Here is a 13,986-nt window from a genome sequence, read left to right as displayed (position 1 = left end):
CACATAGGTCCCTAATCTTTCTTTAATACATTTAAATTGATAATAATATTTCATTAAACATTTAATATGGATGTTTAAGACTAGTCATATAAATAAGTAATAATAATGAAAATAAATATAATAATAATGATAATGATAAAAAATAATAATACTTATAAAAAAAATACCCATTTAACAAAAATTATCATTGTAAAATATTAATTTAAATTTATGAATAAAATATAAATAAATTATTAGCTCAATAAAAGAAAATAATAAAAATATATTTATTAGAAAAATTGGGTTATTACAATTGTTTAATATGTTATTAATAAATTTTAAGTTTTTTTATTATTTTCTTTTATAAGAAAAATTTAGTATTCATATTTTTTTAAAATAAAAATTTTACAATTAAAATTATATTATATATGTTCATAAGTAAAATTAAGTAAATTTATCAATAATTGATTGAATCAATGGGTGAGTTCATCATAAGTGAACTTTACTTTTCGAATCTTAAAGTCGTTATTTTTGAAAATATTTTATTTGAATACCACTTTAGTTATAACAATAAAAATTACATACCTCAAATTAGAAAAATAAATTTAGAAAAATTTTTATTTATAGTAATATAAAATTAATTATATTATTAAAAAATAAATAATACATATTATTTTTAGTAATGTTTAAATATATTTGATAATAACTTTTTAATTATGAAGGATATTAATATTTTATTAAAAATTTATTTTTTTATTAATAAACAAACATATTTTCTTTATTTTTTAGAAAGAAATTAATTTTTTTTTGTAAAAAATAAAAAAAAAATTATTTTTTACAAATAAACATAATTTTTAATATCTTCGATTAAAAGCTAAAAAAAAAAAATTCCCAAATGAGAGCCAACCTTAAGTCATCATCTTAATAACTTAAGCTGATTTGCCGCCCTGACTTTCGTAGTCACATTTATTAACCTATCCAATATTCTTATCAATCAGAAAAAATGTAACACTTGTCCCACAATATCAGCCGTTTAAATCATTGGACCCCACCTTGATTGAAAGTTGGGCAATCTGAGCCGTTAAAATAATTTGAGTAGCAAAATCAAATGCCGCATTTTTCATTTCCTCAAAGCGTGAAAGCCAACCACTTTTCCTGTGGAGCACATACACCACCGTTACATACACTACCGTTATAGACTACACTCACGCCCTTAATAACTGACTCGTTTCAGTCCTCATTCTCCATCGTTTCATTCTGTTTCTCTGCAAGAAACTGCCATTTTTCTTCTTTCAGTTCCTTTCTCTATCCTTCTATTTTCTTGAATATCTTGTCAATGGCGATAGCGTCTCCGTCCACTCCAAGCTTCTCAGCTTCCTTCTGCTGCAAACGCGCTGAGTTCAATCCTGTATTTCGCTGCTTCTCCGTCGCTTTTACTCATCGGAATCTCCCGTTAACTCGTCGACTTGTCATTTCTTCGCGTGTCCACTCAAAACCCTCGGATGCTGGTGGCTCCGTTTCTCCTGACAACGGCGACGAGTTCAACGAGTACGAGATGCCACAAGGATTTGGAGCGGCGCAGCGAAGGAAGAAGGGATCGTCGGTGTTCGTGATGCTGCCGGTGGACATAGTGGGAGTGGGAGGACAGGTGCGGAAAAAGAAGATCATGGTGCACTCGCTCAGAGCGCTGGCCGTGGCCGGGGTGGAGGGCGTGGTCATTGAGTTGTGGTGGGGACTGGTGGAGAGGGACCAGCCTGGGGTTTACAACTGGCAACCTTATTTGGAGCTTGTGGAGATGGTGGAGAAGTGCGGCTTGAAGGTGAGAGTTGTCCTGGCCTTTCATCAGAGAGGAAGCGGGCCTGAAGATCCCAACTGGTAAGTCCTGATTCCATCGAAATCTTTGATTGGTTATCTGATTTCGCATTTAATTGTTAATTGCAATAGTAATGTGACTCCTCACCTTGGTGATCCTGGCTTGTTTCACTCCAAAGATCTCATTATCGAGTTAATAGCATTTTTCATCCAATTGGAATGCGTTCCTTTTATCTTTATTACGATTATGTTATTATTAATGATATATCACACTTTATTATTTTGTGAATTCGAATTTTGTTATACCTAGTGTTCATTATTTTGGGTAGCCTTCGTTATATGCTTGGATATTTTATGCATTTGTTAAATTGCTGGACTGATGAGCAAGAAATGCTTTCTAGTGTAGCTTCCAAAATGTGGCTTTAATGTGTTAATAGTTGGAGTTTCTGCAATTATCGTACTACCTGTGAGAGTTTTTGGCTGCATTTATCCTTATTTCTATTGGCATGTCTACCTGGTAGGAGCTCATCATGTGGTTGCAATTCTTTTCTTGTCACATACAACTATATTATGCGAAGTGTTTTCCAGTGAAAGGTACTGAGACGTGAGACAGCAGGTCTCACATAGATTACTGTATGGTTCCCTGTGATATAATCATATAAATGCTTGATAAGTGATATTCTTCAGATAGTGCTATTAGTCTCACTGCATTATTGGTCTCAAATGGTATATATATATAGAGAGAGAGAGAGAGACACACACACACACATGGAAGCGCGGGGTTGAGTGTTGCAATTTTAAATTTTAAATGCAACCCAATTTAATCTCTATGTTAGCAATTAATTTTCCCAATATATGGTTAGAACTCTTATAACACTAATTAGTATTTAACCTATTTTGCCATTAGAAAACTTAAGATAACTTAAGAGAAGATAAAGAGCAAACCTAACTTAGGTTTAGGGATTTCTTAGTCTGTCCACATGAGCCTTTGTGTTCGACATTCCCAACTCTTGAACCGCAAGTTCTCTTTGTGTCTCTCCTTTGGTTGGCCACCAATAACACAAGAAGAAAAGAGGTTCAACTGCCTTTGGTTTTTGTACGGATAAGTAGAGAAACATTTTCTCTACTTTTAAGTCTCAAGGTAACGACTTGTAATGCTCTTGAGATTGAAAGAAGAAAGGGAGAAGAAATTTGCTCTTGAGAGAAAAGAGAAGAAGAAAAAGAAATCCCTTATTCATCTTTTGTATTTGGGTTAGCTTTATATAATTTATGGATACATTTAGTACTCTGTATAAAGGTGCATATGTCATTTCAGCATGGGGCATGCATGAAGGAGATCTTTATTTGGTTTGTAAAATTATACTTGTGGTTTATTTACGCAATAAATTTCCTTTTGTAATTTTCAATATTCCATGTTCCTTCATGTGGCTTCGGGTTGTCTTAAATAAAATTTCTCCTCCTAAATTTGGGTTGTTTTTCTGTCCTGCTAATTTGCTAGTGGTTCTGAAACTTCTTTTATGATTGAAGGATTTCACTCCCTCCTTGGGTGCTTAATGAGATTGACAAAAATCCAGATTTAGCTTACTCTGATAGATTGGGAAGAAGAAGTACTGAATATATTTCCCTAGGATGTGATACTCTTCCTGTTTTAAGGGGACGATCACCAGTCCAAGCATATGCCGATTTTATGAGGAACTTCAGAGATACTTTTAGGCCTCTACTCGGTGAAATCATTATGGTAAGTTGATACTGATATAGTGTTATATATCTCTGTTTTTATTTATTGGCGGTAGATTCTGTGATGTGGAAAGGTGGGTTTTCTTGATTATGATTTCTTTATTTCTTAGGGAGTCCAAGTTGGGATGGGTCCTGCAGGTGAACTGAGATATCCTTTCTGCCCACCAGAGAAGCTAAAACAGGCGTGGCGATCAGGTGAACTTGGAGAGTTTCACTGCTATGATAAGGTACACAAATATGTGAGCTTTATTTACAAGTTTAAAATGTTCCTCTAGCCTCTGGAGTAGGTTTCTTCAACCATATTATTCTCTGCACTTTCCAACCACCCCTTCCTCCAGGCCCTTCGTCATCCCTTAATTAAATCATTGATTTGATGTCTTTCTTTTTCCCTTCTGAGTGCTATGAACAGTACATACTTGCATCTCTGAATGCTTGTGCTGGTGAAGCTGGAATGCTGCGTGAATGGGGAAATGGAGGTCCAATTGGTGTTAGTAGTTTGATAAATGATCCTGAGAATACTGAATTTTTCAGAAGTCATGACAGAACTTGGAATAAACCGAATGGAAAATTTTTCCTTGAATGGTACTCAGGGATGTTGCTGCTTCATGGGCAAAGGATATGTATGGATGTTGAGAACATTTTTCGGGGTATTGACATTAATACCTCTGCCAAAGTGGCTGTGATACACTGGCATTATGGCACACAGTCTCATCCATCTGAGTTAACAGCTGGCTACTACAATACTTCCACCAGAGATGGGTACCTACCAATTGCTCAGATGTTCAGTAGGTATCGGTTCACCATGTGCTGTGCAGGTTTTGAAATGCAAGATGTGGAAGAGAATCCTCTGAACCAAGTAAGTAGTCCAGGGGGTTTTCTTAAAAAGCTTTTATGGGCTGCTAGGATTTGTCGTGTCCCCTTGGAAGGCGAAAATTCAACTGCTATTTGGGATGATAAATCGTTTCAACAGGTGCTAAAAATGAGAAGGTTCTACTCGTATGGTCTGAAAAGACCCTCCTTTTCTTTCAACTTTGTGAGGATGGAAAAGAACATGTTTGAACAACGTAACTGGGTTCGATTTAGTAATTTTGTAAGGAAAATGTCAGATGATAAACTTTTTCTAGCCAATTTAGGTTTTGGTGATGATATGCAACTGTCTTTGATGTCAGATGATGCAAAATTTGGGGAAAGGTTTGCAGCTTGTTAAGGAAGCTCCATTCCATTTCCTCTACCAAGGCAAATCTTATACTTTGACCACCATCATTTGAAGTGTATACCTTATAGTAGTACATAATTCAATGATCTCTGTTCTTGTTGCGAAATGTGTAGTAAATGCCTCATTTTTTTCACTATGCTGCATAGCTGTTTGTGTATATCATGATGCCTTGCCTGCCTAATATTTTTCAAGTGGTTGGCTTTATATTGTTTTTTACATCTCTCCAGTTGCCCTAGGCATGAAATACTTTCTTCTGCTTATGGTAGCACATATTGCTTATCGTTGATATCCTAATTTCCTAACGAGGTGAATGAAATCCTGAAGTTCAGATTTGTTCAACAATAGAATAAGCTGCAATGGTGCAGCTTAGCTATTTAATTTGGAAGTCCTTGCTAGAGTCAGTATGAAGTTAAATATTCAGATTGGCCTTTGAATTCCAACTTTTTACGTGATGATAGGACACGAATGCCACCTGTAAAGCCCATAATATACACTAGTCATTTGCCCGTACGATGTGTAGGTTTTAAAATTTTTTAAAATTATGATTATATAAAATTTTAGAGTGCTACTTTATTTTTTTTTTTGTTACATTTTCATTGTTTATATTTGTTGATGCTACACAAATACTGACATATGAGAAGAGGAAAAACCAAATAAAAAACATTAGTTAGTATTAGCTATACTTTGCGAAAATTATCTAAATAATGAATATCACTTTAATTTGATATTGAAAATTGAATTGTTGCCTTTAATGTAAAAACAAAATGCATGGGTATGTATATAAAAATATTAAACTTTTTTTTTTTATTGGCCCGCGAAATTCATAGAGAAAATGAATCGGCATGCATATAAGTGATATTTAACTCTTTATTTTATTTACTATTAACCTTTTATTTTAAATATTAAAAAAATCAAAAAGTCACATAGTCATTGATGGTAATAAAAAAAAATTAATGAATTTTATTTAAGGTATATATTAATTGTTTTTAACGATAAAAATATAGCTTAAAAAGTAGAAGCATGAAGCATTATTAACATGTCATATATGTATCGGAAAATTAAAAGTTACTTATTAATTAATGTTAATAATTAGACTAATGAATTAAATTTAATATATACACATTAATTATTATTAATGATAAAAGAAAATAAATAAAATATGAAAATAGGATGCATTAAAAGTTTAAGTGTGCCACTCGACTTTATCATGATTAAGAATATGGATATATTAAGGTCAAATTAAAGGGCCACCCAAGATTATTTTCCTTACCATTGTTTTTGGTTGACTTCAAAAATTTGCCATTCAAATGTAGCACTTCAAATGCCAATATGTATAGAAACCGAAAGCAAAAGCAAGTTGATCCATACTTTCTTTTTAGGAGCGATAATTTCTTAATTTTATTTATTTATTTAGGGGAAGAGTTTGAAAAACACAAATGAAAGTCTCTATATCAAAGTGAATTTGTGTTGTAGACTTTTTTGTCTTCTATTATTTCATGGATTTTGCATAGTTGTCATGTAAATAAAGAATTCTTCTTCTTTTCTTATTGATTTTTATTCCTTTAGGTTTAAATTACATTCGGATCCTGTCCAAAAAACAAATATTAACACAAGCGGAGATCTAAAGTTTTGCACTCTTCTTTCTCTTTTGCTGTAACCTTTGCAATATTCAACGCCAAAAACAATCATTCACTTACCAACTTGTTTAATTGCATCTAGGTAAGTTTCTTAGCTGAAGGTAAGATTTTTCTTATGAACATTTTTCTTTTTGAATTCATTCTCATTTTCTTATTAATATTTTTCTGTCTGGTAGATATTATTTTATTTTCAATGAGCATATCTTGTGAGCACTTGTTTTCTTATGGATTCTTGTAGCGGGATTTGGTTCTTGCTCACATAGCATACTTGCTTGCAAAAGAGACCATGTTGCTCGTTCTTTGCTTGTTCATATGTTTTTTTTTTTTTTTTCTCTCGGATGTTAGTTCAAAATCATCTACAATATCCTTGAAGGGAATACAGATGGGTATAAATCTTGCAATGTGCAACCCAAAGATCGGATGACGCAATAGTGAACAACACTGTTTCTACTAAGCATCGAATTAGAGTTGCCGTAGATGTAGATCAAAGACAGATGATAATTCCATATCCCAACACCATTTTACCCAAAAACCTATGGAGAGAATGCCATTTGCCAGGAAGCAAATCCCTTATAGAGCTTCCCTAGCATCTCGTAATCCTTTGGACAATGGAGAATGGAGCTCAAAATTTAGAAAGCATTTTGAGACATTTGAGAGAGAGCTGGTGATGACATTAGATCAATCATCTATGAAGAATCAGCAGTTACCTAAGGGATATTTTTATATTCCTATTGATTGCCTTCCAAAGGAGAAGCAGATCAACCGGATGGACATTCCCGTGAACCATTAGAAACTGCAGGTAGATGGAGGCAAATGTTGGGTCTCTGATTTGAGCATGGGACATCAATAGCCATCTGCTGTGGACAACTGCCTTTTGCCAAGGAGCTATGCTATATATCTGTTATTCGATTTATGAAGGGATAGAACATCAGAATGATGTTGAGATGGTGTTTTGGATGATGTATGATCCCCCCTTGAATAGAATTAACATTTCGTACAAGGTGGTGAGTTCTTCCATCATTGTTGTCTATTCATTGTGAGAGTAATTGTGCAATGGGTGAGCGTTTATTCCATTACATGTATTGCACAGGGCTCAAAGTCGAGTATATTGATGCGTTTTTTGTGCTTGGGAAGTTCAACTTGTACCTGTATGTAAGAAATTATAAGGTGTCGGCCACTGTGCTTGCGCTGTAAAGTTAATGTAAATATTTCATCAGTATCAATCTCAAAAGAAAAGTGCGCTAACAAAATACCATTCACTTCCTTCTGGGATGATCATAAAAAGTTAGATATTGTTGTTGAAACCTCATTAATAATATCTTCATCACTTAGAGGTTCAAGCTAACAACCTCCTACCTTAACTGAATGCATTGACCATCTCGACAAACTAATCACAGTTTTGTTGCTTCCTTAACATAATGCATTGTTCATTTAAACAACTAATCACAAATTAGCAATAAAGACGTATTTTATCGTTGTAACATGATATAAAATTTGAATGGGATGGAAGATCAAAAGAAGTTATCTATTAATGTGAAAAATGATAAGCAAGCAAGGAAAAATAGACTTAGAATACGCGCAGATGAACTTGTTTTCTCCACATTAGATGCTACTTGGCAAGAAAATATGATAAGCACTTGGCAAATGTCACGACCCAACCTATGGGCCGGACCGGCACTAGGACCTGGGCCAGCCTAAAGCCCCCGAGGCCCGTAGTAAGCCTAACTATTCCTCAACCCATGAGTAAGCCCATAATTTAGGCCCAATATGCATATGAAATAATTTAAATTAAGCTGTTATAACTTTATTTTGGGCCAACTTAGCCCAGTAATTATCAGAAACTAAAATTAGGGGAGCCCAGCTCAACCCTGTTACACAATTTACAAACTATTTAAAACACATAAAAATTTTTCATTTGTTAATACAAAAACTTAAGTTCATGCAATCCCTGACAGGATTAATGCTACTACTAGTACATGCGGAGTTCTAAATTACAAATTTAGATAATAATAATACAGTTAAGTAATCTTTTCATAACCTGTGAGGAAAGGGACAGGTTATGCTGAAAATGTCTCCTCCTGTGGCCTGGAAAAATATTGAACAGGAGTGAGCGTTCGACTCAGAGAGTAAAATATCAATTTTAACCATAATCTCTATAACTATCTAATACTAATGCACCCTGTAGAGTGAAATGCAACATCAGCAATAAATTCACATCATAACAGCAAAAAGTTAATTTGGAGCACTCACACACCCAGTAATATCAATCGTAATATATGGGAGCTGATCCCCTATACAGCTCTCTTAATCCAACCTGATGCCAGCGAAGAACTCAAGCCGGACTTTCGCTTAATAACCAAATCGGGGTCCCAGCGAAGAACTCAAGCCGTGTCTACCCCGAAGGACCGGGTCCCAGCGAAGATCTCAATCCGTGTCTACCCGTCCTATCCATAGTCCACACCACATCACACACACTGCTCCAAATTACCACAACAACATCCATGGCACTTTAACAGTTATGAATGCAACATAAATCGTGCCTAGAGTTTAACTACATAAATATATGTATATAAGTGATGCATGAGCATGCTTGAACATATAATAATAGTGAAATTACAATTAAAATTAATATTTTACTCACAGTACACCGATGACTATTGTGGCTGCTGGATGCAGAAAAATAGCGGACCTCGATCACCTAATAATTAAATTATAAATTTATTAGTACTAAATCAAAATAAAACTCTAAAGAGGCAATAGACAGCCTAATTTATACCGGAAATCTGGCAGAGTTTCCCTTATACCTGGGACCTACCCAACCTGCAAAAAGGCTCAAATAATACTTCTAAATTCTCAATTTCAACAACCACAACTCATCAATATCACATGGCCCCTCCTGGGCCCTCCAAATCAGACAATACTCAAAATCTTAAAAATTACGTTTTAGTCCCTATAATTGACATTTTTCAAAAATCCACTCAAACAAGCTCTAAAAATTCTAAAATTTTGTCCCGCGGTCCTTAATAATATTATAAGGCTATTGCAAAATGAATTATAATTTTCTAATCACCCATGAATATTTTATTCAAGAATTTTACTCGATTCCATAAGTTTTCAACATCTAACATATTCTTAATTCAACCTAATTAAATATTCACATATTTAAACTTCCATCCTCAAGCTTCAACCAATTATATAAAATTTAATTATCTTAATTTCAAATAATCTTATATGCCCATATGCTAAAAATCTAACTAAATTCCATCTATATTTTTCAAAAATATTCTACAATCACTCAAAAATTCAACAAATACCATAGAATATCTCCAAATAATTTTACTTTCATCATATATTTTTCTTAGAATTTTTCTCCAATTTTTCCTGTTTAAGAAACACTGTATTTATGCTCCACAGACCGAGAAATAATAGAAATTGTCTTACCCGAAGTTTATCTGTGTCTCAAAAATTCCAAAAATTTACGAGGAAGCCTCTGGAAGTTGAATCATCTCCATAGCCCACCGGAGCCACCGCTGGAACCACCTCGCGCGGTGGCCGGCCGCCGGTCACCGGCGACATTTGCCGGATCTGATCATACCACCATGTTCCTCTCATCTTCCTCAGTCTATAGGTGGTCTCGGATCGTCGATCCAACGGTCGGATCGTCGTAGATCTGAAGAAAAAGCTTGAAAAACCCGAAACTTCTCTTCTCCATATCTCACTCATCCGACCTCCATTTGCTGCAAAATGGGTATCAAAAGAAAGCTCTCGGAACAAGTTTTTCAACGCCACCTGAATCGCCTCGATCGGATGTCGGATGAAGCCGGAATCACGCTGGAAAGCCGCTGCCCACTATGCGGACGTTTTCTCTCTCTTCTCCCTCTCTTGCCGCAGTTTCTAGTGGTCTGGCCGTCGCCGGAGGGTCGCCGGCCAGGTGGGGGCTGCTCGGGAGGTCGCCGGTCGGTCACCGGAAAAAGAAAGAAGAAGAAGAGAGGGAAGGAGATGAGAGAAAAGAGAGAATGGGGGGGGGGGGGGGTTCCTCCTCCTGTTTTTGAAATTTTTTTTTTTTTTTTAAATGTTGGTAGTGACAGTGGAAACCCACTGTCACACGCCAATAGTCAAATCTTTTTTTTTTTTCTAGTTGTTACATTAATTGTGTTAACCTATTTCGAAGTTTAGCTTTATAATATTTACTTGTTAAATGCTCGTGCATTGCACAATATATTTAAAATTATACTTTTTAATATAATTTAAATTTTAAATGAATTTTAAGATATAAATTTTTAAATTTTTATAATAAAATGAAATGTATAAAAATTACAGAAATATTAAAAAGCAAATTTATGAAAATTTAATAATTAAATAAAAATAATTTAGTAAACATGAAAAATGAGATAACAATGTCAATAATAAAGGTACTTATAATGAAATTGAAATGAGAATTAAATATTTAGTATAAAAGATAATAATTACTATAATTATAAAATATAACAATTCTTATGGTAAGTGTCATGTGGTAATACTGAAAAGAAAATTTATCTACATGACAACACCACAAAAAATATATTTGCCTTATATATATAGATAGATAAATTTAAAAATTAAATAAATATGAAAATTGAGATAATGATGGCAACAATAAAAATACATAAAATTAATAAAATGAGAATTAAATACTCAGCATAAAAGATAATAACTACTATAATTATAAAGCATAACTATCTTTATTTGGTAAGTACTATATGGTACCAAGAAAAAAATCTATCCATATGGCAACACCATACAAAAATTTGTTGTCATGACCCGATTTCTAAGCTAGACCGGTACTAGGACTTGGGTCAGTATAAGGCCCTCAAAACTGTTAATAAGCCTAACTATTCTTAAACCATGCACAAAGCTTATAACAGTAGCCCAATTCTAAGAAAATAAACGGACAGTCTGGCCATAAATTGGACTATCCAACGGGCAACGGTAACTCACCCGACTTGTAACACATAATATCAAAAATCTGGGGAGCTCAACTCACTCTCACTATCTTCAAAATAAATAACTAAACATTGAGAGTTCAGATCCTCTATCCATAGTAATAGATATCCTTGTCATCTATGCACTCTCACATAAATAAGTCTACAACTCTAGAAAAATTAAGTTATTACAACCGTATATAGAAAATATAACTACTGGTACATGCAGAGTTATAGAATTGAACAAAGATAATAAAAGTAAAATTAAATGTTTCTGGTAAAACCTGCAAAAAAAGAAAACATGTTAATCTCAATAAATCCACATGTCACTTGAGAAAAAATAATTGAATAGAGGTGAGCGTTCGACTCATAGAGTAAGATATTGATTTTTAATATAATTTCTATAACTATCCAATTCTAACGCATTCTTAAGTATGAAATGCAACATATTAACATAGTTTCAAATAATTCAACTAATATTCACAAAAAAATAATTTGGAGCACTCACACATCCATGTGTCACATCTATATATATGAGAGCTGATCCCCTATACAGCTCTCTTAATCCAATACCTACTAGCAATGTCAACTTAAGCCGAATTTTTACTTAATAATCTAAGTGCGGGGGCCAACAAGATCAACTCAAAGCCGTGCACACCCCGACTTATCCATATATAAGGATCAAGTCCCAATGAGTCAAGCTTCAGCCGCGGTTACCCGTCCTACCCATATCCACATCCACATTATACTCACACTAACATATATACACAACTCCAAGTTATCCTAAGGCGACATTCACAAACAAGTTCATGAACATATTGCAACACAAAAACGTGCCTAGCATATATATATATATACGTGAATGCATGAGCATGCCTTGAATATAATTTAATAATATTGAAATTACAAATAAAAACTCACTGATTATTCAAAAGTCACTTGGGCGGTTGAAAAGAAGAGAAAGGTTGACTTAGATCACCTAAACAATTATATTTATGAATTTATCAATAATAAAATAAAATAAAGAACTTAAAGAGTTAAAGACACCCTAAATTTTATGCAGAAAATCTGACAAAGATTCTTCTACACCTAGAATTAACCTACTCAACCTACAAAACAGCTCAAATAACACTTCTTAATTTAAAGGCCTTAGGTCCATAACACAACAATAACATAATGCGCCTCTTAGGCCTGCCAAAACAATCAGATTTTACATATTTACATTATTCAGCTCTTAAACTTAAAACTAATATTTTGTAAAAACTATCCAAACTAACCCCAAAATCCTATGATCATGCCCCGCAGTCCTTAACAATGCTATTATATTAATATAATTGGAATTATAATTTTCTAACTACCCATGAATATTTTATGGATTTTTATTCTAAACTCAACATTAGGTAAAAAGGGGTATTTGAAGTTCAAGTTTGCCTACACCAATTCTGACACCTAGAACACGTTTGGGGCATTTGAAAATGGTGAAAAATATTGTAATATTAACCTACTTCTGAAGTGGGTCCGATAGCCCACGTGTCTGCTTCGAAATTGCAATCCTGGTCGTCGATGGAATTTTTTCGAAATGAAAAAACCTACACAAAGCCCACAACACCAGGAGTTAGAATATAATTTTTATTTAATTAAAAAGACTCATTAAGGACCCAAAAAAGAACTGGCAAGCTCTTGGGACCCACCAAATTTTTAGTATTGGAAAAATTCTAAATTAATGTCATTGGAAAGCTCTCGACAAGTAGGACGCGCTGGTAGTCTCAGAATTTTGGTAGAGTTCACGATTTGAGAGGAATCTTGACCAAAATTCAAAAAGGGCTAAAACTTTATAGACTTAATTTGCACAAACCGCTCTATGAAAATTGATTAAATTAGTGTCTATAGAAAACTCTCGAGGAGTAGAACAAAACAGGGACAATATCCGGTCCGATTGGTGACTGAAATCATCGAAAATGATGAGAGAAAGTGGAAAAATGCATGTGAAAGAAAGGGGCATTTTGGGCGGTGATTCTGATCTGAAAAGGAGGCGGAAACGGCAGGGAAGGTGTGCCAATGGTGCACCGGTGAGGGAGGTGGTGGCCGGCAGTGAGGAAGGGGGAGGAGAGGAAAAAAGAAAAGAGCCAGTTCGATTTCATTAGTCCAATCCAGTCTTGTTTGATTTGGCCAATTTGATTCAGGATACCTGAAATTCGATTTTTACTCTGCCTTAGAATCCAAAATAATGCTCGAAAATTTTAAAAAAATTATAGAAAACTATTTACAAAGTTCAAAAATATTTTTAAACTTACCACATGGTCTTTAAATAAATTTTTAAAAATTATTAAAATTAATTATTTTAAAAAGTAAAAACCTATTTTAAAAATCTAAAAAATTCAAATTAAATACCATAATATTTAATACAGTAAAATATCAAAATTTACATAAAAAATAATTATTTAAAAATTTTTGATATTACATTTGTCTTCATATATATAATAAATAGATAAATTTTAATTTTTTTAAATTGATTGTAAGATATATAATTTTTAAATTTTTATAATTAAATGAAATGTACAAAATTTAAGAAAAATGAAAAAGGAAATTTACAAAAATTTTACAATTAAATAAATATTAAAATTGAAATAATAATAATAATAAT

At 33.5% G+C, this 13,986-nt stretch overlaps 1 protein-coding gene and 1 long non-coding RNA gene across 2 annotated transcripts; one reads left to right on the top strand and one right to left on the bottom strand.

Annotated features, from left to right (window-relative positions):
• The first annotated feature begins 1,156 nt into the window (after positions 1–1,156).
• LOC110643879 (beta-amylase 1, chloroplastic) lies at positions 1,157–4,880 on the top strand. The gene is made up of 4 exons (XM_021796405.2): positions 1,157–1,854; positions 3,319–3,529; positions 3,639–3,755; positions 3,938–4,880. Exons 1-4 carry the CDS (start codon positions 1,316–1,318, stop codon positions 4,733–4,735), a joined length of 1,665 nt encoding a protein of 554 aa, XP_021652097.2. The 5' UTR covers positions 1,157–1,315; the 3' UTR covers positions 4,736–4,880.
• Positions 4,881–8,160: 3,280 nt separating this feature from the next.
• LOC131174741 (uncharacterized) lies at positions 8,161–10,406 on the bottom strand. The gene is made up of 3 exons (XR_009144972.1): positions 9,823–10,406; positions 9,023–9,079; positions 8,161–8,466 (listed from the first exon to the last, which is right to left on the bottom strand). It is a non-coding gene; the product is annotated as an uncharacterized LOC131174741 (long non-coding RNA).
• Between the last annotated feature and the right edge of the window lie 3,580 nt (positions 10,407–13,986).

The sequence above is a fragment of the Hevea brasiliensis genome, chromosome 16 (assembly GCF_030052815.1).
Source record: "Hevea brasiliensis isolate MT/VB/25A 57/8 chromosome 16, ASM3005281v1, whole genome shotgun sequence".
NCBI lineage: Eukaryota > Viridiplantae > Streptophyta > Magnoliopsida > Malpighiales > Euphorbiaceae > Hevea > Hevea brasiliensis.
This window is presented reverse-complemented; position numbering and strand designations above follow the sequence as displayed.